The sequence below is a fragment of the Carassius auratus genome, linkage group LG28B (genome assembly GCF_003368295.1).
Source record: "Carassius auratus strain Wakin linkage group LG28B, ASM336829v1, whole genome shotgun sequence".
Taxonomy (NCBI): domain Eukaryota; kingdom Metazoa; phylum Chordata; class Actinopteri; order Cypriniformes; family Cyprinidae; genus Carassius; species Carassius auratus.
In genome coordinates this window covers 5,120,393-5,142,618 of record NC_039293.1, presented here as the reverse complement: position 1 = coordinate 5,142,618, position 22,226 = coordinate 5,120,393, and the positions used below count along the sequence as shown (strand labels likewise).

At 36.3% G+C, this 22,226-nt stretch overlaps 1 protein-coding gene across 2 annotated transcripts in view; it reads left to right on the top strand.

Annotated features, from left to right (window-relative positions):
- The first annotated feature begins 503 nt into the window (after positions 1 to 503).
- The window catches only part of LOC113067836 (protein shisa-6-like), an 80,146-nt gene continuing 58,423 nt past the window's right edge, over positions 504 to 22,226 (top strand). For both annotated transcript variants that reach the window (XM_026240316.1, XM_026240315.1), the window contains exons 1-3: positions 504 to 914; positions 1,662 to 2,479; positions 14,065 to 14,219. In XM_026240316.1, coding sequence (XP_026096101.1) covers positions 1,935 to 2,479; positions 14,065 to 14,219 — 700 coding nt within the window. In that variant the 5' untranslated portion in view covers positions 504 to 914; positions 1,662 to 1,934. The remainder of the gene's footprint in view (positions 915 to 1,661; positions 2,480 to 14,064; positions 14,220 to 22,226) is intronic.

Genomic DNA, 22,226 nt, shown 5'->3' with positions numbered 1-22,226 from the left:
CGATATTAGTATCGATCTGCCCACCTCTAATGTCAGTCAGTGGGTGCATGGTTCTTGACAGAAATAAGCTGTCACCGATATTGTAGTTATATAGATTGTTCTGTATGCCTTTGCATAGTGCACATGCTAGGATGTGTAATCCGAATGTTGATTGCAGGTAGAATTATAGCCTAATATCAAAAAAAAATATATATGTTAAATTCGACTTTATAGAGATAATAATGTAAAATCAGGATGAAAAAAGCACTTCATTGGTTGTTTTTATATTCTTTAAATCACTGCTCCGGTATTTATACCCGCCATATCCAGTCACAGGAATTCGCGGGCTTACAAAATTCAAAAGTAAACGGTCACAACGGCTATGTTCGTTTATCGATGGATCTGGATGTTTTATCTTCGTGGATGTTTATTGCGACATTAAATGTATATGTTCGAGATTTTAATAAAAGATTTGACACAGTTGATCATATTTGTAAGAGTAGACTTAAAATAGATAGAATTCACAGCCGAACAATACATTCTTACTAAATGATGATGATTTGCTGCTTTTAAACACTAGATTGCACTAAAAGTACGATTCTGTGTTTTCCTGACAGTAGTGTTGATCAAGCAACATGTCTTGTGTGTTCAAAGGCTGTCCATGACACTAATGCAGTTGTAGGAGAGGTCGTGTAGGTTGCTCAAGCCTGCAGGTATGCGTGCGTTTACCGGAGACGGGTTTGTAATTACCTGACTTGTAGAAGAACAACGTTCGAGAGAGAGAGAGAGAGAGAGAGAGAGAGAGAGAGAGAGAGAGAGAGAGAGAGAGCGCGGGATCGATGGAGGCGGGTCACAGCGGAGCAGCATCTCTCTTTCAGCTCTGTTCGTCTCGGAGACGCAGTGACGGACATCCCGGAGTTGAGCGCACTGGACTCGTAAGTTCTGTCCTTTTTTGCATTGTTAAAGCCACTTTTTATCTTCTTCTTGAATGAATGTCGGATGTCAGCGATAACATGAGTAGATTGTAATTTAATATGTGAGTATTTATTCGCTTTACTACACAGTAAAAGTGAAAATGTGCAGACATTACCTAGAGGGGATAGGTGTAAAAGCATGGCTTTTAAAAATGACTTTTGCTGGTGTCATCCAACGTAGTCCCTGATTAGTTTATGGTAAATCATATGTTTAAAACCTATTAACTTATACGTTACCACATGGAACACGTTTAGGTTTACTTGACGGAAATCCCCGCTTTTACATATACATTTATTTGTTTTATTTAACGTCAGTACTGTAGTATGTTTCATTAATTTGATTAATTAATTTAATTTTAATTTTGATTTATTTGTTCATTCTTGAACATGAATGTGTAAACTGATGACATGTAAAGAGATTTCTTTTCATATCTCTATTTTTTATGCAGTATATAATGCTGTTATACAACAGATTCACACCGATAGATTCGGTATTCATAGCGTTTTTTTAAGCAGTGTTGACAGTATTTGTGTTAACTTAGTATACATTTTGTTTCTGTTAACAACGTATAATGATTTTTGCTGGAACAAACAAACTAGGAGATGTGTGCTGTCCATGGTGCTGAAATCATATAGACTGTAGCTTTTTCGGACCTTAACTGAGAAGAGTTTCATTGCTTTCCCTCTCATTTTTTGTTTGTTTTTCAGATAAACATAATGTAGTCAGTCTTGAATAAGTAGATTTCAAGTTTGAAAACCTTTTCATTCCTTCCACTCAACGAAATGGGCATTGCATAAATATTGGTCTCACACTATAAGCACTTATGCCTTAAAGAATGAGAATCTTAGGGAGTAAGACTGTTGAAATGATGCTATGCGGCGATGGAGAAAGGAGGACCCACAAGAGTGCATGACAAGCGGGTCAGTGCTGGTTTGAAGAAATTATAAATAGAGGAAAAACGCATATCACCACTTGAAGCCATGGGGATACGACACCTCCTGCTTCTTTTGGTCTATCTAGACCCACTGTGTGTCTTGAGCGCATCCACGGCCAAGCGGAGCAAACCCTCTCCAAAGAGACCCCCCAAAGTAAAGGAGGTCAACAGCACTGTTGCTCCAACAGTTGCACCCCGACGGATCACACAAGTCCAGGCGCCCATTATCGGTGATCATGACACCTGTCTCGGCTACTACGATGTGAGCGGTCAGTTCGATAAAGAGTTCTCCTGCAACAACACCGATCACCGGTACTGCTGCGGGAGCTGCTTCCTGCGCTTCTGCTGTCCCGTGAAAGCCAAACGAGTGGATCAGAGAGTCTGTACCAACTACAACACCCCCGACTGGATCAAAACCCAACCACCCTCACCCGCACCCACAGGGGACACGTACGACCCAGCGCTGGACCAGACCAACACCACCGTCTACATCACCTGTGGGGTCATCACCCTCATTATCATCCTGGGGATTTCTGCCAAAGTGGCCTATGATAAAGCCACCAGACCACCTCAAGAAATGAATGTCCAGAGGTAAGCCCAAGAGATGTGTTTGGAAATGCTAGCTTTTGGTTAATGCATAGTGCGTGATGTAGTGGTTGTATAGAAGTGAAGTAGCCTGGTTCAACCACCCCAGGGCTGGTAACCAAAGTGTGTACTATGCAAAAATGTGCAGTTTTTATATAAGAAGGATAGTTCACCTAAGATTTAAAATTCTGTAATGATTTACCTCCATGGGGTCCATTTTTGTTGGGAATTTTTGGGTGAACTGACCCCTTAAGAAGCTATTTCTACGTTAGTGCATGTGAAAGTGCATAAGATACTTAGGCAAATTTACAGTGCTAAATGTGGCATATGGATAACCATTCAAGAAAGAGAAACTGAACCTGTACTGTTAGTCATTTGGGTGATTGTGTTTACCCAAAAAAATGTGCTCATTAACTCACATTTACATTCACAAAATCAGAAATTATGAGGATATAACAATCAAAAATATGAAAAGGCTGTATTTTTTTTCTTATTAGCATTTCAAAACAATTTATTAAGATAAAAGTGGAAAGAAATTCAGATAAACACAGTATTTTTTAGAGACACTTTACTTCTTATACACCAAAACTGTTTGAAGAGCATAGACTGTGTGTAAAATTAGAGTGATTTGTCATTTTTAGTGAATAAGGCTGAATGAAGAAACCAGAAATGAACGAGACCTTGTAACACATTTCATTTATAACATACAGTACATAAACTAGACCGTAATGAAAGCTTTTGTGGTCTTGATCACAAAATAAGTGCTGGGTTCTGGGTTAAGATGGAATATTAATAGTTAATTGCATACTGTATCAAATCTAGGACTCATCTGCGTCTAGGAGGGATTGATTCTGAATTTCATTAGTCTTGTGCTGAGATAGAGGTCAACAGGAAACCATCGTAGTAGATGAAACTAGGTCTTCATGGCGCAGTTTGTCAATAAGACAGATTTATATTGCTCCGGTTTGTCAGTGTCAAAAATAGAGAAAGGTTTCTTTGGTTTTGAAGGTAAAAAAAAATGCTGTTATGTTTTATCTCTATTGCTTATTCATTTAATTTCGGCAAAGGAAATGTTGAATTTTCATAGTAAATATTACATAACAGTGACTTTATAGCCATTTTAGCCAGTCACCCGGCAAGGCAAAGTCGTTCATGTGCAAAGCTGTTGAGAGTATTAAAGATGGCACATTGCTCTTCTCTTATCGAACTGATCCGTGCTGCAAATATGAGTCAAGCTCAGGCAGTTTGATAAGAATTTGGCTGGCACTCACAATGAGGTTTATTGGATTTGTGAAGAACGAATTACATTCTGTACAGCCAGTTGACACTTGGGATTGGCATACTAAAAAATTAACAATCTGTTGTTATTTACTCATGGCATTTCAATGGAACTTTCGTTCTTCACTGGAAACCAAAGCAAAGTGACCAAGGGCTGACGATGAGCCCAAAGAAAACACCATTAAAGAAGTCCATTGGACTTAAGACTGGAATACACTACACACCTCACTACACAAATCTGAACAGATTTTAAAACGCTATCTTACACTTATGTAAATGGTTACAGAGAAAAACTGGCTATCGTACACTACACGACTAAGGATCACACACTACCAGATTTTAAAGTCTCTGACAAGTATGTGTCAGTCATTAATTGCATTTATTGTGTTGATTTTTACTTTTAGAGGCCCCTGACTATTCATATATTTCCCTGAACTGATATTGAACATTTCTCAGAGGGTTTTGGGGTTAAACTCCCATTTTAGATCTGTCTTGTTCTCGATCAATACTTGCCCCATAAAAAATAAAAATAAAAATAAAATATCCCTGCTGCTCACTGTCTCACAGGGAGATGCCAGTGAAGTTTCATACTACAGTGTGAGCTGTGAGGGTACAGAATGTTCCAGAACATTTGTTTTAACATTTCCACCCTTTAAATCCGCTCGGCTTCATTTAGGCTGTGTGTAGAGGGTGGTAATTTGCACCAAAATACAGTTAAATATATTATGAGTGTGTTTACCCAGAGGCTCAGATGTGTAGTGAAACCACTCCGAGCTGGAAGGCTCTTGATGTGTTTTTGTGTGTTTGAAGAGCACAGGCGCATGAAATGCCGTTTCTCTGAGGAGAACGTCTGTATGACTGGAGATGAGGACTCGGTCAATGAGGGACAAGATCTGCCTCACGCCTCTCTGGCTGATTCATTATGAATCGATTACAAGGACTCTAGAGTTTTTGTAAGTAGTGCACTATGGCTTGGTTGTGGTTTGACCTCATGATCTATAGTTATACTTGAGACTGATGACAAAGTGAGGACTAAAGTATTTTAATTACCTCATACTGGGTAAAAAATGGATTAGCTCAAATGGATCATGGGTTGTAATTCATGCTCATGTAACTTATGACTCATTTGTGCCAACAAAGAGCCCCAGTACTATTGTGTTACATAATTACATTTTTCAAAGCTTATTTGGGTGAAAGTCTCATTAAAAGTAATTAAAAGTTATATATTTATATGAAAATGTATAAAAAAGAATATAATGCCTACATAAGAAAAGAAAAGGCACCATTATTTTTACCCCCCTCCCCTCTTTTATGTGATAAATTCCCTATTATTTTGTATTATTTTTATGTAATTTTATGTCAATTTTAATATTAAAGACACATCCATATTGTGTCTAAACAAGATTTTATTTGGGTGCTTAATTGTCTTAAAAATAATCAAAATCTTAACTCTTACAGCTCCTAGAAACATATTTTTACTTGGGCAAAATATATATATATTTTGTATCATTCTGGAGTGAAATATTACCTGAAATTTTCTTAATGAGATTCACCCACTTTAATTAGCTTACTTTCCTTTTTGGACTACTGGCCAAAATCTAAGCTATCTAAAACACAAACATATTTGTCAATTCAACAACAAGCCTGTAATTCTTTTAACTATTTTCTCTGCATCACAGTGACATGACATATGAGGAGTTTGATTATAATACCGTCTAATTATCTGGTGCTGATGACATAATCAGGAATGTGATTGGGCAAGCAGCTGCAGTCTTGTCCGATCGCATCTTCCCTGTGTGATGAGTCCAACTCTCAGCTACCCAGAAACCCCTGCTGTGTCTCAGCGTGTTGTCTCTCTTTGTTTAAATATTGATGCCGCTGTGCTGTCTTAGACACCTGCTGAAATGGCCAGGGAATGATCAGCCTGTGGGAGAAAACATCAGAATCGAGAGAAGTCCTTGAGAGAAATTCAGCAGTCAGGGAATAAGGCAGAAAGAACATGACTTTGCAAAAAAAAAAAAAAAAAATTCTAAATTAAAGTTTAGACATAATGAGTGCTGGTGCCATGAATATGTGATGCTATATGTGTACAACTATATGTTATAACTAAGAGACAAAATTGTGATGGAATGTGTGTAAAAAAAATAAAAAACAAAAAATACATACACATCAGACCTATATATGTATATACACACACACACACACACACACACACAGTAAATTTATACGATATTGACACAAGTTTGAATCCACCTGAAGCCAAACTTGTTCTCCTCCCTTTTCACATCACATATCACATCGGAAAGGTATGAATTTTCAATAATAATTAAGCACATATGATAAAATTGTAAAATAAAGTGCCTCATAGGTGTTTACCCTGTAGGATCAGGGGTAAGTGTAGGTAGGGCCTTACTGGTCATGAGCCTTACATGAAATCATGAGCAAAGCAAACAGTTCATGCAAGGTTTTACAAATGATTTACACAGAAATGTGTTCTGCTCTTCATGTTTCATGGATGAGGCTTGATGTGTCCGAGTTTGTGTTCTTCGAAGAATTATGGTCAAAGATCTTTTTGTCAACTGTAATCGTAGGCTTCATTGATCTGAGCTTATGCACCTTGGTTTTGGAATGAATAAATCATTATTTGTGGAAAATGTTCATTCCAAAACTGAGTTAAATAAGCTCAGATCGATGAGGCCTACGATCAATCAATTCCAAAAAGAAATATAAAACCTTTGCTAAATGATGGAAAACAAGTTGATACAAACATTGAATCCAAGAATAGGTAATGGCAATTTTATTTTAAATATTTGTTTTATTTATTTTTTTGACTGGAAACATAACAAGGTGGGAAAATAATCCTAAAATGTAAAAAAAAAAAAAAAAAAAATCAAATATGTTTTACAATGTGAGCTGTTTTAACGTGTGATCATTTTCAGATAAAAAGAAAATCCTCTCTGGCTCAAAATGACCCAAACATACAGGTGCATCTCAATAAATTAGAATGTCATGGAAAAATTTCAGTAATTCGACTTAAATTATTAAACTTGTGTATTAAATAAATTCAGTGCACACAGACTGAAGTAGTTTAAGTCTTTGGTTATTTTAATTGTGATGAATTTTGCTCACTTTTAACAAAAACCCACCAATTCACTATTTCAACAAATCAGAATACTTCATAAAACCTAACTTCATAACATAAAAAAAAGTTAGAGAATTGTTGGCCTTCTGGAAAGTATGTTCATTTACACGTGTACTCAATACTTGGTAGAGGCTCCTTTTGCTTTAATTACTGCCTCAGTTCAGTGTGGCATGGAGGTGATCAGTTTGTGGCACTGCTGAGGTGGTCTGGAAGCCCAGGTTTCTTTGACAGTGGCCTTCAGCTCATCTGAATTTGTTTGGTTTCTTGCTTCACATTTTCTTTTGACAATAGCCCATAGATTATCTCTGGGGTTCAGGTCTGGTGAGTTTGCTAGCCAGTCAAGCACACCAACACCATGGTCATTTAACCAACTTTTGGTGCTTTTGGCAGTGTGGGCAGGTGCCAAATCTTCAAAAAGCTGGTCAGCAGAAGGAAGCATGAAGTGCTCCAAATTTTCTTGGTAAACGGGTGCAGTGACTTTGGTTTACAAAAAATACAATGGACCAATACCAGCAGATGACATTGTACCCCAAATCATCACAGACTGTGGAAACTTAACACTGGACTTCAAGCAACTTGGGCTATGAGCTTCTCCACCCTTCCTCCAGACTTTAGGATATTGGTTTCCAAATGAAATACAAAACTAGCTCTCATCTGAAAAGAGGACTTTGGACCACTGGGCAATAGTCCAGTTCTTCTTCTCCTTAGCCCAGGTGAGACGCCTCTGATGTTGTCTGTGGTTCAGGAGTGGCTTAACAAGAGGAATATGACAACTGTAGCCAAATCCCTTGACATGTCTGTATGCCTTGACCCCAGCCTCAGTCCATTCCTTGTGAAGTTCACTCAAATTCTTGAATTGGCTCTCTCGGTTGGTTGTGCATCTTTTTCTTCCATACTTTTTCCTTCCACTCAACTTTCTGTTAACATGCTTGGATACAGCACTCTGTGAACAGCAAGCTTCCTTTGCAATTAATGTTTGTGGGTTACCCTCCTTGTGAAGGGTATCAATGATTGTCTTGTGGACAACTGTCAGATCAATAGTCTTCCCATGATTGTGTAGCCTGGTTAAAAGGTTAGTTAGATTTTGATATATATATATATATATATATGTATATAAAAATCTAACTAACCTTTTAAAGATTAAAGCTGAAAACATCATGCAACAGTGCTAGGAGGCCAAACTAAATCCTCTCCATCCACTTTCGCACTTGTTGAAAAGATTTGAGTTGTTTTTTACATCCTGCACTTTTAGCACCAAGTTACTTTCTGAGGTCTATGAGCATATAATGATTCCGTGGAAACTCAAACACAGTAGCTTTTTTTATTTTAGAACAGAATACCTATTGTGTCCAGTGAAAAGCACTCTGGGAGTTTTGAATCCTGCCAATCAGATTGCCCGGAGCCGATTTGCCGGTAATGTTAAAGCTTTATGCTTTATAACCTGACAGCCATGTGTGAGCAGTTTGAGTGGAGCACAAGATTAGCTCAGTGCCGAAAAGCCATGGTTTGAATAACAGTACATTTCAAGCCCCCCTGAGACATGCGAGGTCTGTGAGAGCCGCTTGTGAGAGGTGGAAGAGGTTAAAAGAGATGGCTGCTGTTTTCAGCACATGCAGATTCAGTGGTGACCTTCAGCAGGACAGAGAGGCCGCGGTCTGAAAGCCTCCACGGGTGATCCGAGCGCCTCGTATTGATCAGTCTCCTCGGGAACACGCGCCGATGCAATCCGAGCGTGCGCTGACATAAGACCAGGACTTTTTACCCAGACACGCCACTCTGTCACAGCCGTTCTCCATTTCACTGCTTTGGAAATAAACTAGTCCTCTGATTGACCCATTTTGCACATATTTGAACTGATGCTACTAAACAATAGCAAGCATCAACAGTCCAAAGTGGTTCTAAAGCATGTTCTGCTGTAACATTTGAGCCCGTTCACACCAAGAAATATAAATGCAACTATAACAACAATATTATCATCCACACCAATGGATACTGATGCTCTGTCGCCTCTGTTTATTATAAGTTAGCTACTGTTTTGTTGTCTGCCACTTTAAATGTTTGAGCTCTTTAAAGCCAGGCGGATTCTAATTGGTTGTCGGTGCTTTTATCAAATTTCAAATGGAAAGAATCGTTCTGAAACTTATTCCAACAATATCGGTCTTCTATATTGTTATCATTATACTTGTGAATGATTTTTAAGACTTTATAGTTATCATTTTTGGTGCAAATGGGCCTGAAGTCACTTTGAATGAAAGTTTCTGCAAAATGTATTCATGCAGGTAAATGTTATATTGTTAATTGACAAGTATTTTTTTCTTTCCTTGAATGCATCATTAGTTGAATTACTGGTCATTTTACATAAATTTTAAACACAACCAGAGTTTGAATAAGTGAGACAGTGTGTTTAATTCGAGCTGTAGCGACATCAGGTCTCTTAAGCCGCCGTATGTTTAACTATTCAACCCAATTCAGGTGTGGAATGAGGAAAATTGGCCTCGATTTGTTGGGAATCGGTGCTCGTCCATCCCCAGAGGCTGCATCACGGGGTTGGTGAGGATGTAATTAACTCACACTGATGTTTAGATGTGTCTTTAGAGCAAACAGGATAGCACTTAGGCACAAATTACCACTAGCATCATCTTGCATGTTTTAACACCAGATGACTGAATGACTTTTGATGAGGATCTGCAGAGACAGAGAAGGTTAAATGTGTGGCATTAGGACATGCACAATGCATTTATCCTATTCATTTATCTATCTATTTTAGTCAGGTTTGTGTGTGTGAGAAATATAATTTTATTATTATTATTATTGTCATCATTTGTTATTTGTAGCTATAATAAATAACCACAACAAATTGATAAATTAATAAAATAACATTTAAGTTAATTTAATATTCAATAAATTATTAATAAATTTTTATTTATAAGATATAAATTTATATATATATATATATATATATATATATAAAATGTAAACAATGCCATGCACAGAAATGTGAAGCTTAGTGACAAAAAATCTTCTTTGTTTGTTTGTTTTTAAACTGTAAAATTGTGGAACTCTTTGATTCTTAAAGCTGCGGTAGGGAACTTTTGACGCTCTAGCGGTTAATAAACAGAACTGCTTGCGTCTTGTGGAAGAACATCGTAGCCGGATCTACTTCTCTCTGTTTATGTCTATGAAGAATCACAAAGGTACTGGGTTACTCCGCCGCGGTACCCCCGAAGCAATCTAAAATAGTCCGAATATAAACACTTATTATAGGTGCACCCTAGTGATTCAGGACAAGCTAAAAACACGGTTTGGAAAATTGATTCATAGTGTACTCGCTTATTATATACATTTTTCTACATTTTGAACACAAACAAAGTTACGGACCGCAGCTCTGATTGGTTGATTTCTTACCGGGAGCGGTCCATAACTGCAAATGGCAATAGGACCACTGGGAGGAGCCAGAGGAGCTTGATTTTTTTTTCACAGATTATCTGTCTCATATTCTACTGTCAGGACATAATGACAGGTTTAAAAAATATGTAAAAAATATATATTTACAAAAGTTACCTACTGCAGCTTTAACCAACTTATGCCGCGTTTCCACCGCAGGAACTTTACCCAGGAACTAGGGACTTTGGCCTGGTACTTGGTGTGTTTCCAACGCAGGAACCAGGAACTAAATAAAGTTCCGAGTAAAATAATCCCCCTCAGAATGCCCCTCATGTGCTGCTGGCTTTGATTTCTCTTTAGTGGTTAAACATAAAATATAATTCGTTTTGGGTAAATCTAACAGGTTATCTTTGGTCTGTATTCAATTTATCTATATGTTAAAATGAAAATAAAAAAAGGCAAATTTATATAATATTTTGTTTCATTGTAATGGCTGTATATACATCCCTAAGTACATTTCTGCAGTTGTTATTATGTTTAAATGAAAACGAAAGAAGGCAGTTGTATTTTATATTCTATTTTGTTTTATTGTAAAATATACAGAGAGGGAAATTGCAGTAGCTAAGGCGAGCTGACTGAAGTTATCAAGTACGCTGAAGTTTGCAGTATTACCGGATTCGCGTCGTCGCGGACATCACACTCCCGAGTCGAATGCACAAAGTCCGAACTACAGAGGATGCACGTCCAAAATCAGCATACTTTGTATTGAGAAACTACCTAATCTTTGCGGTACTTTACACCACGGTGGAAACACAGGAAATCTCCAAGTGACTCCAAGTGTATTCAGTTAAAATTTCTGGAAATGTAAATTTTACTATTTTAATACAATTTATTTCCCCCCCAATTTAAATTATGAGATTTTTTTTTTTTTTCATTTACAAACAATAAATAAATAATTAAATATAAATAAATAAATTTAACAGTATTTTGAAATGTCCCATTAGATCTGTTACTTTTTAAACTTATGCTTACTGTTTAATTTTTACAGTATTTTACCATTAAAATTACGATTGTTAAGATAATATATTAAATAAATAAATAAATAATAATAATAATAATAAACTTCCCACTTATTCATGAGGGTTTAAAAACAGAAATGTGAAGCTCATAGTTTTCAAAAGCATGATTATTTAGTGACTGTTTTTGTTGTTGTTGACCTGTAAAGTTTTTAAAATTATCTTCTTTAGTTTGTAGGGTTCATGAAAATTAAGGCAAGGCAAGTTTATTTATATAGCACATTTCGTACACAGTGGTTATTCAAAGTGCTTTACATGAAAGAAAGTAAAAATCAATTTACTTTCTGTTCAAATTACTGCTGTTCACCAGTTTGTCATGGCTCATGACACTAAAGCTGAATGACTGAATATAACTTAATACAGAAAAGACTGTTGCATGATTATTTCACAGTATTATAACAGTATACTTTTATTATGAGTATGTTACTGTATCCGCAAGGATTTTTATTTTATTGATTGGTTACTAACATCATAAGTTATTGAACCTGGAGCATTGTTGTATTCTTCAGTATGCTGGTTAGCTGGTGAAACTCTTACCTGTGATGGGATGTATAAAGTTCAACTTTTAGAAATCTCTAAGGGAATGAACGTAATGTGTAAAAACTACAGTAAAAGAGCAAACTCAAGTAGTTTAATGTAGCCAGGCCCCAGTCCTGCGGTGCTTGAGCTGAAGAAGGTGGATCGGTAGAGCTGCGCTCAGAGCCTTACAGCCAACTGGGGCAGTGAAACCAGGTCGCCCCCACGTGAGGAGAACTTCTGTTAAAAAAAGGCCTTCTCCTGGAAGGGAAAGACTAATTATACTTCCTTCCAAAGTCACTCTCTCTCTCTCTTTCTTTCTATCTGTCTCTGTGGCGCGCTCAGAGATGTGGACCGCGAGGCAGAGCGAATACGCTGACATTGACACAGTTAAGACGCCATTTCAGGCACCTCATGTGAGGAGAGATGGATCCCGCCGCATCCATGTGTGCCATAAGAACTCATGGTCCAACCTGGTTCAACCTTTTTTCTGCTTCTGAATGAATGTTTATTCATCAAAGGAATCTTTAGGATGGCCATGGCACTCATTCAGATTTAAAAAAATCCTTTGATGGCTACATCATGAAAAAAAAAAAAAGTTTCCTTTGATGGATTTTTACAAACCCTAGACCAGAGAGCACCTTGCCTTGACCTTACAGTCTCCCAGAGATGCACTTTCTACTATTGGACTTTGCTTGAAAACGTTTATTCTTGTTTATGGTGCATCATCTGGTTCTAATAGGCATCAAAGTTGTTGAAATGACTTGTGCACTAAACTCAAAGTCTTATGAAGCAGAGTTATTGTAATTAACTGAAACAGAAACTAAAACTAAAAAGATCATTACTTATAATAATACCAAAATAAACATGACAGTAAAAAAGTTAATTGATTTATTTTTAATTTATTATTTGTAATAAATAAATGAATTAACAAATAATAGAGTTGTTTAAAGTATTTTAAAAATTTTTAATTGAACAATATTTTACTGCAAAATTACATGAAATGCCCCATTAGATCTATTACAGTTCTTCACCACATATAGTTAGGAAATTTACAGTGAACTGATTAATAATTTACAGGGTTATATATATATATATATATATATATATATATATATATATATATATATATATATATATATATATATATATATATATATATATATATATATGGTTTTTACTGTTAATATTAAGACTTTTTTCCTATTTCATTCAACGAAAAGGATTTTTACCGATTAAGGCAACACAATACCAAAATTAAAAGATCATCTGCAGTGAAATAGTTGTACATTTTATAGATGTTTATAAGAAGACTTGTTCTTTTTCACTTACAAAAGTTGTAAATGTATAAGTGTTTTGCAGTAAAATAAACATAAAAAATATATATATTTTAAATATATATATATATTATTTTTAAAATTATGTTTAGGGAACCATAACATTTTTTGTCGTCTTTACCATTAAAATTAAGATCATTTTACATCTTTGAGATCTCATTCACACATTTACTTATTCATCCTTTTTAGCCACCAACTTTTTTGGTCACCATTTGTTTTTAAGCACTTCTACAGAGTTAATCTTGAATTAAAAAAGTTTGCCATTAAGAAGAAGCCTCCACTCCGAAAACTGCATTAGTGAGAAAACACTATTAACTCCAGCCAACAGAATCTCAGATTGCTGCTGCGCAGAAAATCCATGAGGCAGTTGGGTCTCGAGGCAGAAAGCATGTCCTTCAGGCCAAAGAGCAAAAACATTAATAGAATCTGAATCCCATTAGGCTGGTGTGGGTGGGGTGTTGCTCTAACGCCATGTTGCGGAGAAACATTGATTAATGGCTTTTGTTTGCTGCTGTAGAGCTCGCAGGCCTGAGGTCCTAAAAACCTGAGAGAGTAAACTTGCTTATTATAACACAAAGCGCAATTAAAGTTGTGTATGTGTGTGAAAGAGAGAAAAGGATTGCTGGTTGCGAGAGGCAAGAACCTCCACAAATTGGAAAAAAGAAACAATCTCCTAAACGGGGCAAATTGGTTAAACCTCTTGGGGGCTGGTGTGTTTGTATCTTTAAACTGGATGAAACACTAAACAAGGATTTATTTCAAAGCAGAGCTGAATTTGCATGGTGTTTTTATTTTATTTTTTTATTTTTTTTGGAGAGCAGTGAAATGAACTTCTACTTTTTTCTTTTTTTTCCACAGAGCATTGGCAGACATTTTGAGACAGCAGGGGCCCGTTCCCGTGTCACAGTACGAGCATGAAAACATCGCGGCTATAGACACCTCACCCAAAGAGAACACACCTGTGCGAACGTCCAAGAACCACTACACACCGGTGCACAACAAAAACAACCACGGTAGGTGCCACCACTTCTGCCTACTTAGATGTAGTATGGTATTAAATTGTGAAAACAAATTGTGGTTTAAAAAAAGATTTAGCTCTAGTTCTATTCCATAAAAATGGAAATCATTTTGGAATGTTCCGAACATTTAAAATAAGTTACCATGGCAACAGGTTAAATATTTAAAGTGTAATAGGTATTGGACGAGAAAATTAGCATTCTGGTTGCAAAATGGGGAAATGGAGTTGGGGAGCTGATGAAAGGCTATTAATAAAAAAATAAAATGTTGAGTTAACCCTCTAATTGCCAAAGTCGCAATATTGGGAACAGACATCATGCTTAATAAAATATTTACATGTATTCATTTAGCTGACACTTTTATCCAAAGCGACTTACAATTGCTATATATGTCAGAGGTCGCACGCCTTTGGAGCAACTAGGGGTTAAGTGTCTTGCTCAGGGACACATTGGTGTCTCACAGTGGATTTGAACCCGGGTCTCTCACACCAAAGGCATGTGTCTTATCCTCTGCGCCAACACCACCCCCAAAAATAGACTGTAGTTCATAATATGGTGTAATATCTAATTTGTATACCCTACCACTATATGGCAGGTATGCAGTACTTAGATTCTAGACCAACATTACGTCATGTTCATTACGTCATCTATTATTCCCTGAATATTACTGATGAACTGTTCAAAAAATAGGCTACTGTGTTGATTTAAGTCTGAAATCCACACTGTCTAGTAGGAGCTTGATTTGGTTAGAATCTCATCTGGTTCTTGTAAAGATTGAACCCAAATGTGAACACCCTTAAAGGTAGCTATTTTAGTTGGACTGTGGACTGTTTGTTATTTTTGCTTGGATGTTTCGGCAGCCAAGACAAAATGTTTAGTTCAGATTGCAGTCACAGTTTATGACAAATTAATCATAAAATAATCATTAAAATTATATCCACCCTGTTGTCACTGTAATGCTACCCACCAGTGTCAGTTGCATCGCTCCACTGCCATTCATAAATCCTCTCCCATGGCCTCATGGGATATAAAATGGCAATCAGATTCACATTTCAGAAAATAGCCAGAAGTAGTAGGTCATCCGGGTACTTTTGGGACACTTTTTTCCCCCAAATACTATAAATACTACCCTTTTGCCTTATTGTTTTTCGCCTACCTTCGCCCTTTCGTGTTTCTATGTTCACCGTGTCTCAGTGCGGCTTGGTTTACAGTAAATGCTGCTCCACACAAACTCCATCTCTGTATGTTGTTTACTGTATAATGTGCATTTGTGTAGAGTAACTTTATGTCATGGGTTTGATTCCCAGGGACCGCGAGAATTGATAAAATGCATAACTGCAGTATGAGTCTTTTGAATAAATGCATCTGCGAAATGCATAAATGCAAATATGAAGTTGTATATGCACATGTGTGTGGGTGTGCACATATGCTCAGGAGTTTATTTGCATCTGTACGTTTGAGGAAACATCTGCCGTGACCCAAACTTCTCTCTCAAACTCTCTCCAACAACGCTTCTTAAGTGTGTTGTTTCATATTTTAAAAGCTCAACATCACGCTGTTCGCCATACAAGCTAATATCAGAACTCAAATGTGAATGAATTCCCCATGCACACAGAGCGCCGCAGACAAACAGCCATCAAAACACGCTCCTTTGATGCGTCGACATGTTTTCACTGACTCCAGTTCAGTGTTAGCTTCAATGCAGATGTACTGTCTCGCTTGTGTTTGAGCTAATCAGTGCTTTGGCTTTTTGTACATCAATATTAAAATCGCTTGTGAATAAACTAAGCGCAGCTGTATTTGAATGAGGTCAGCTGTTGGGATTCGTGCTGAACATTAGTGTTTGTCTGAGCGAGACGCTAGTTTAAAGTTTACTCACTCACTGCAGCATTCATGACTCAAACCTTTAAAGCCTCATTTAGAAAGTTTGTCCTGTAATTTAATTAAAATAACAGGAAAAAGGCAGTAATGAATGACTGATAAACAAACCCTTTGATGACTTTAATGTCAGATGCTGACTGAATCTGGGTCATTTCTACTAGGGAGTATATTTTCATGTCCCAGTCCTATATGGCCTCTTATACTGAATAATATATTATACTGAATAAAGAGCTTAGAGTATATTAGATGGAAACCCTAATTCCTCCAGTGTATATTTATTTTTCTAATTAAAATTAGCAAAGAAAGAAAGCATGTTTCTTTGGGAATATTGTTTAAAAGAATAATATTAAAGTACATATGTGTATATACAGTATATATATATATATATATATATATATATATATATATATACTTCATATATATATATACTCAAATTACTTTATATTTTTACTCAAATTAATCAAAATGTATTTATTGCGTGTATATATATATATATATATATATATATATATATATATATATATATATATATATATACAATAAATCCATTTTGATTAATTTGAGTAAAAATTAGTCTTCTTTACCAAGAAAGTGGCAAGATGAAAATCACTATTTTCCATTTCAAACTTTTACATAACATCTTTAGGTTATAATAACATTAAACATTCAAAGATTTTCAAAGATTTATTATCGAATTTTATATTTTTTTCCCAAAATGCTATAAATCCATGATACTTTTTTCTTTCTCAAAATGCAATAAATCAATTGAATCAATATGAAAGTTATTTTTAATATTGAAACTGCTGAAAATACACAACACAGTAAGTTGATTCACATACGATAGCCTCTGAACTTGGTAAATACTAATCTTATATACAGGCACTGGACTAAAAATACATTCATCAGTCATGGGTTCCAAAATAAATTCATTGGGTCATTAATCAATTACAACAATATTTATTAACAGAATTCATTAATTAATTACAACAATAAAATAAAATTTCATCAAGAACAACATCACATTAGACCACAGAAATTCCAAATAACATTTCCTTTACATTCTGTTTCCAAAAATGCTTTCTTCTTTGCCATGTTACATTAATTTAATTGACTAGTGCTACAGGTATGTACTATATTAACAAAAACATAAATGGCATTCATAAAAACACTAACACTGACAAGCTACGCGTAATCTAGTTTGTAAAACGGGAAGAAGGAGGCAGAAACTGGTGAACATTTAAATGAAGCTTTAATAATATCACAAAACAGCTTGACAGCCCCTCACGGACGACTGCCGTGCACAAACAAAACTAAAACACAAAATAAAACCCAGACCTGGTCCTCTCTCATTCTTCACTGTCGTAACTCCTCTTTTATCCTTCTGGATCTCCTCCATGGGACTCGAGACCGGTGAGTGGTGCAGGTGTTGCTCATTTCCAATGACTCCACCGGCCTCGACCCGTTCCCATGGCTCTCGGCCCCACCCCACTCGTCACATTACACAATATCACTTTCATAATCGAATGCGATTCATCTAATGAACACGATATAGTGTGGCTTGATCTATGGCTCTGTGTATTAAATGCATCTGAATAATTTCCATCTGAAAGCACGTAAGGGAGATTTACCTGTACTATACACAGTATCAGCTTTACCAGTACTATACACAAATTAGGATTCCGGATGTATTCAGAGCTCTTACTGTCTAGACTGCGTGGAATTGTGCATTGTGATTGGCTGTTACCGTTTACAGTGCGTGGAATTGTGCACTGTGATTGGCTGTTACCATTTACAGTGCGTGGAATGGTGTGCTGTGATTGGCTGTTACTGTTTACAGTGCGTGGAATGGTGTGCTGTGATTGGTTGAGAGGATATATCGCATTCTGTAAAAAAGGGAGACTGGCGTTTGTCGTGGTTTGGGAAAAGGGGAGAAAATATGACCTAATAAATCAAAACATTTTAAATTTACTATTCAATAACAACCAGATAAAATACAGATTTTGGGCAGGAACTAATATTTATTTATCGCGTTTTGAAACCAAACTCTTCATATATATATTTATTTATTTTTGTTAGAAACTTTGCAATGTGTTGTGATTTTTGGAAAACTGACTACTGGTTGTTATTAACCAAAACTACGTTGTAGTTGTTGTTGTTGTTGTAGTTTTTTGTAGTTACCCAAATATAATTTTTCTGTAGTGGGGTTTAGTCTGTGTTATACTCTCTGCATGACCAATCTGGACGCGTTCACAGAGAGCGTGAACGAGGACTATTTGTATTTATACTGCCAAAACATACACTGATGGTCCGCTGCATAACAAACATGTGAACAAACAATTGCCTAGAGTTATTGCAAATCTGTCTGTCTTTATATTGTTTTATTGACGAGTTGTACAGCTTCGAGTAGCAACGGGCTTCTTCACACAGTCTGTGCATGTGCAGTGGTGCTTTTGAAGCATACTAACCACGCATACTGGTCCACGTGGTCACAAAAAATGGGAGGCATGTAGTCGTCCGCTCAGAGCCTTGCGCACACTCTCTGATAACGATTTTTACATCACACATACCACAGCGGTCCCTAGCGGACTCGTGGACACGGAAAATTTAACATAGGCCTCATTGATGAGTTTTACAACTAAATTACTAAATATTTCTATGTATTTCCTATAATAGCACATTATCTGATGAATTGTGATTCTGTACATGCTAAACTTATAGCTAAAGGTGGGCTTAAGGTGGGCATCTTTTCCATCTTCATACGTGTGTGTGTGAAAGAGAGAGAGAGAGACTGCATCAGAGGAATGCTGCTGCGTTTGATCTTCTCTCCTCTCCTAAGAGCTAGTGACAAAGTGCTCCTGTGATCCATAAAATGTCTGTTTTTATTGATTAAATGCCTTTAAATAGGGCACACAGTTTTTTAAAAAAAGCCTTCAAACTGGAAGATATTTGAATGTTTGTTCATCTGATTAATTGGATGAAAGAAATTCAATCTCTTTGGACTCTCTTATTGATTCCCCATGTGGAGATTTGCTTTCACTCCTCTGGTTGTCCTTCTCTTCGTCTGGTTGACCACTGTGACCTCAGCTCCTTCAGTCACTCTCCTTTGGGTTAGTGCTGTTATTATATATATCTATGTATTAGGGCTGTCAAAAATAGCGCGTTAATGACGTTAATTAGTTGTTTGTCATTAATTACATCAATTTTTTTTTACGCATTTCACGCATGCGCAGTGTGACAAATTATTCAGGTCAGGAAAGTCTCATCGATCTTTGAATTCTCAAGATAGTAAAAAATAGCTGCGAGTGCCGCGACGAAAACACCGATCACTTAGTTTGATCTAAGTAAATGTTAAACTTTTGAAATTCAGAAAAAAAGAACCACATATTGATGAATCAATACATGAAAATTATGTATCTGTGTCCTGTTATTTATCTTTTGGTATGCATTTCAGAAAAAAATGGTTAGGATTCAGGTGTAATTGCAAATAGTGATTAATCCTGATTAATCCACTGAAAATTCGGATTAATTTGATTAAAAATGTTAATCATTTGACAGCCCTAATATATATATTTTTTTTACATTTATTCAATTACAATTGCTATATATGTCAGAGGTCGCACGCCTCTGGAGCAACTAGGGGTTAAGTGTCTTGCTCAGGGACACATTTGTGTCTCACAGTGGATTCAAACCCGGGTCTCTCACACCAAAGGCACGTGTCTTATCCTCTGCGCCAACACCACCCCTTATATATATACTTTCAAACAAACCAAAATCTCTATTTTCAAGCCATTATGCAGTTGTATTGCATGTGTTTTTGTTGCTCAACTAGGGGAAAATGTTATTATTAATGCCAAGGTATATAAACTGAATTAGGCGTTTGCATTTGTACTCCTTTTCTGACCCCTAGCTGAGTTAAAATTGCTTTTTAATGGTGGAAAGTCATGCTGTATTAGATTTCCTTTCTCCCTCTGTGCATTGCATGATATGGTCCGAGGCCTCGTGTTCACTGATTTAAAGCGTATAATTATCCCTGTTGTGAGCGCATTACATGCTTATTTAAAATAGTGTTTTGCGGCTGACTTGATTCCAGGAATCACTGAATGAAGTTTTATTTATGTTCGCAGTTACTCCGCAAATGGTATATTAGCTGACAGGATTGTTGTAGTCACACTGTTTTCACTTTTCACATGGGAAAGAGTATGTTTCCCTTCCTGAGTTCACTGTTCGGATGATTTCAGAACTCAAAACTGAACAATCAGTATACAGAGTTTAGGCAATCACAGCAGGGGTAATTTGCATACAGGCATAGAAATCTGAAAGAAGTAGTAAAAAAGAAAAGCATTGCATAAGCTGCCCAAAAGGTCATAGGTTCCATTCCCAAAGAACACAAATACTGGTACAAAAAGAAATCGTATAGCCTGAATGCACTGTAGGTTGCTTTGGATAAAAGCGTTTGCTAAATGCATGAATGTAATAATCCATAATATTGCTTTCTCTGGTGAAAACATTGTCTTGACTAAATCAGAAGAGAAATCTGCCCAGATCAAGCACTGTTTACAAGCAGAAACACTCCAAAACAGCTCAATGTGCACATTTTAATGTGATAAAATAACAGGAGATTGACTTTTTCACTGGAGGAAGTGTTATTATGCATTATGGAAGCTTAAATTATTGAAGCTAAAAAATGTCTTGATGGATTTGTTTACAAACATAGCTTTTCACTTAATGAGTCATTAACTGGGGCAAATTTTCAACTATTCCTTAATAGATACAGTAGCAAGAATAAAAAAAAGTCTGTTGGAAAATGGTCATGAAATGCTAAATTATGAAGTTTTTGGTGCTGGCTTTATTAATGGAAACCAGATTAGAAAATTAGATGGTAAAATTGTAGGATGTGGCCTCTTTAACCTTGCCTCAGGCTCTTTAAACCAGGACATGAAGATTTAATGCACGTCAGGAGCTAAATTGAAGCAGATCTCTCAGATTAAACATTAGCATGCATATCCATTCAGTTTTACTCAGTTTGATTAGACAATACGGTTCAACGAGGTCTTGTTTTAATAAAAGATAGTCATCAAATATTAACTTTCATCATGCAGCAATGTACCAAAATCTGATCTGATGGACAGATCAGCCACTGTGAGGAAAAAATAAAGAGAGAGTAAGAGAAATGAAGATGGCAAATGGTCCCATCTGCTGTTCTCATTACGGTTTTCCTAATGCAGTCTGATCTCTGGTTTCGAGTGTTCCCGGTTCATCTTTACACCCTTATCTTTGATTTCATTCAGAAAGGGACACTTGGGAACGAATTGTCCACACAGACCTGTGATTCCTTACATCTGAATGAAATATCTAGCATGCTTAAACCTGAGTATTTAGTCGAAATCTGAGAACAATCTTATTTGTATCCATTTTTTTGTTCTGCGACAATTAAGATAAAATTGTGGGCATTATTATAATACTGAGACAAAGTTGCTGATGTTTCACAAAGCATATGGTGGCTACCATATAAAAAGTAAAGAATATTTTTTTTGTGACAAAATAACACAAAATGGGAATACAGGGCTCAAAATGAGAGACCGCCTAAAAAAAACAGGGCATTTTTGACACCTCTAGAGACTGATTCTCTCTCTCGTTTGCTGTTAGTATTGACCGTAATCTCTATTCCACCTCAAACCTTCACAGAGAAATGTCTCAACACAATTGCACAGCATGCAATTGATTTATGGAGCAATAACATGTCTGTGCATCTCTCTTTATGTGCGTGTGTCTTTCGGTTTTCTTTTGATTTGAGAAAAAAACACTTTGCAGAGTGACTTTCCTGTTATGAGGAGCACTTTTCACCAGCTTTGAGAATTCTGATTCATTTTAGTGAATTGGTTCATTCAAGTGGTTCATTTGAATCAGTTATTCATCTATTTAAACCATCATAACATTGATGATTGTAAAACCTGACGTGTTAAATAGAAATTTGAACAGTTTATTAAACAGGAATAATGTGAAAATATGCATATGTGTTTTATGTTGTGTGTTATATTTGATACATCGGGCTTTTATGGCTCATCTAGGAAAATACAGACTTAAACTGAGCAAAATGTGCAATTTGATGTAGATGATGATATT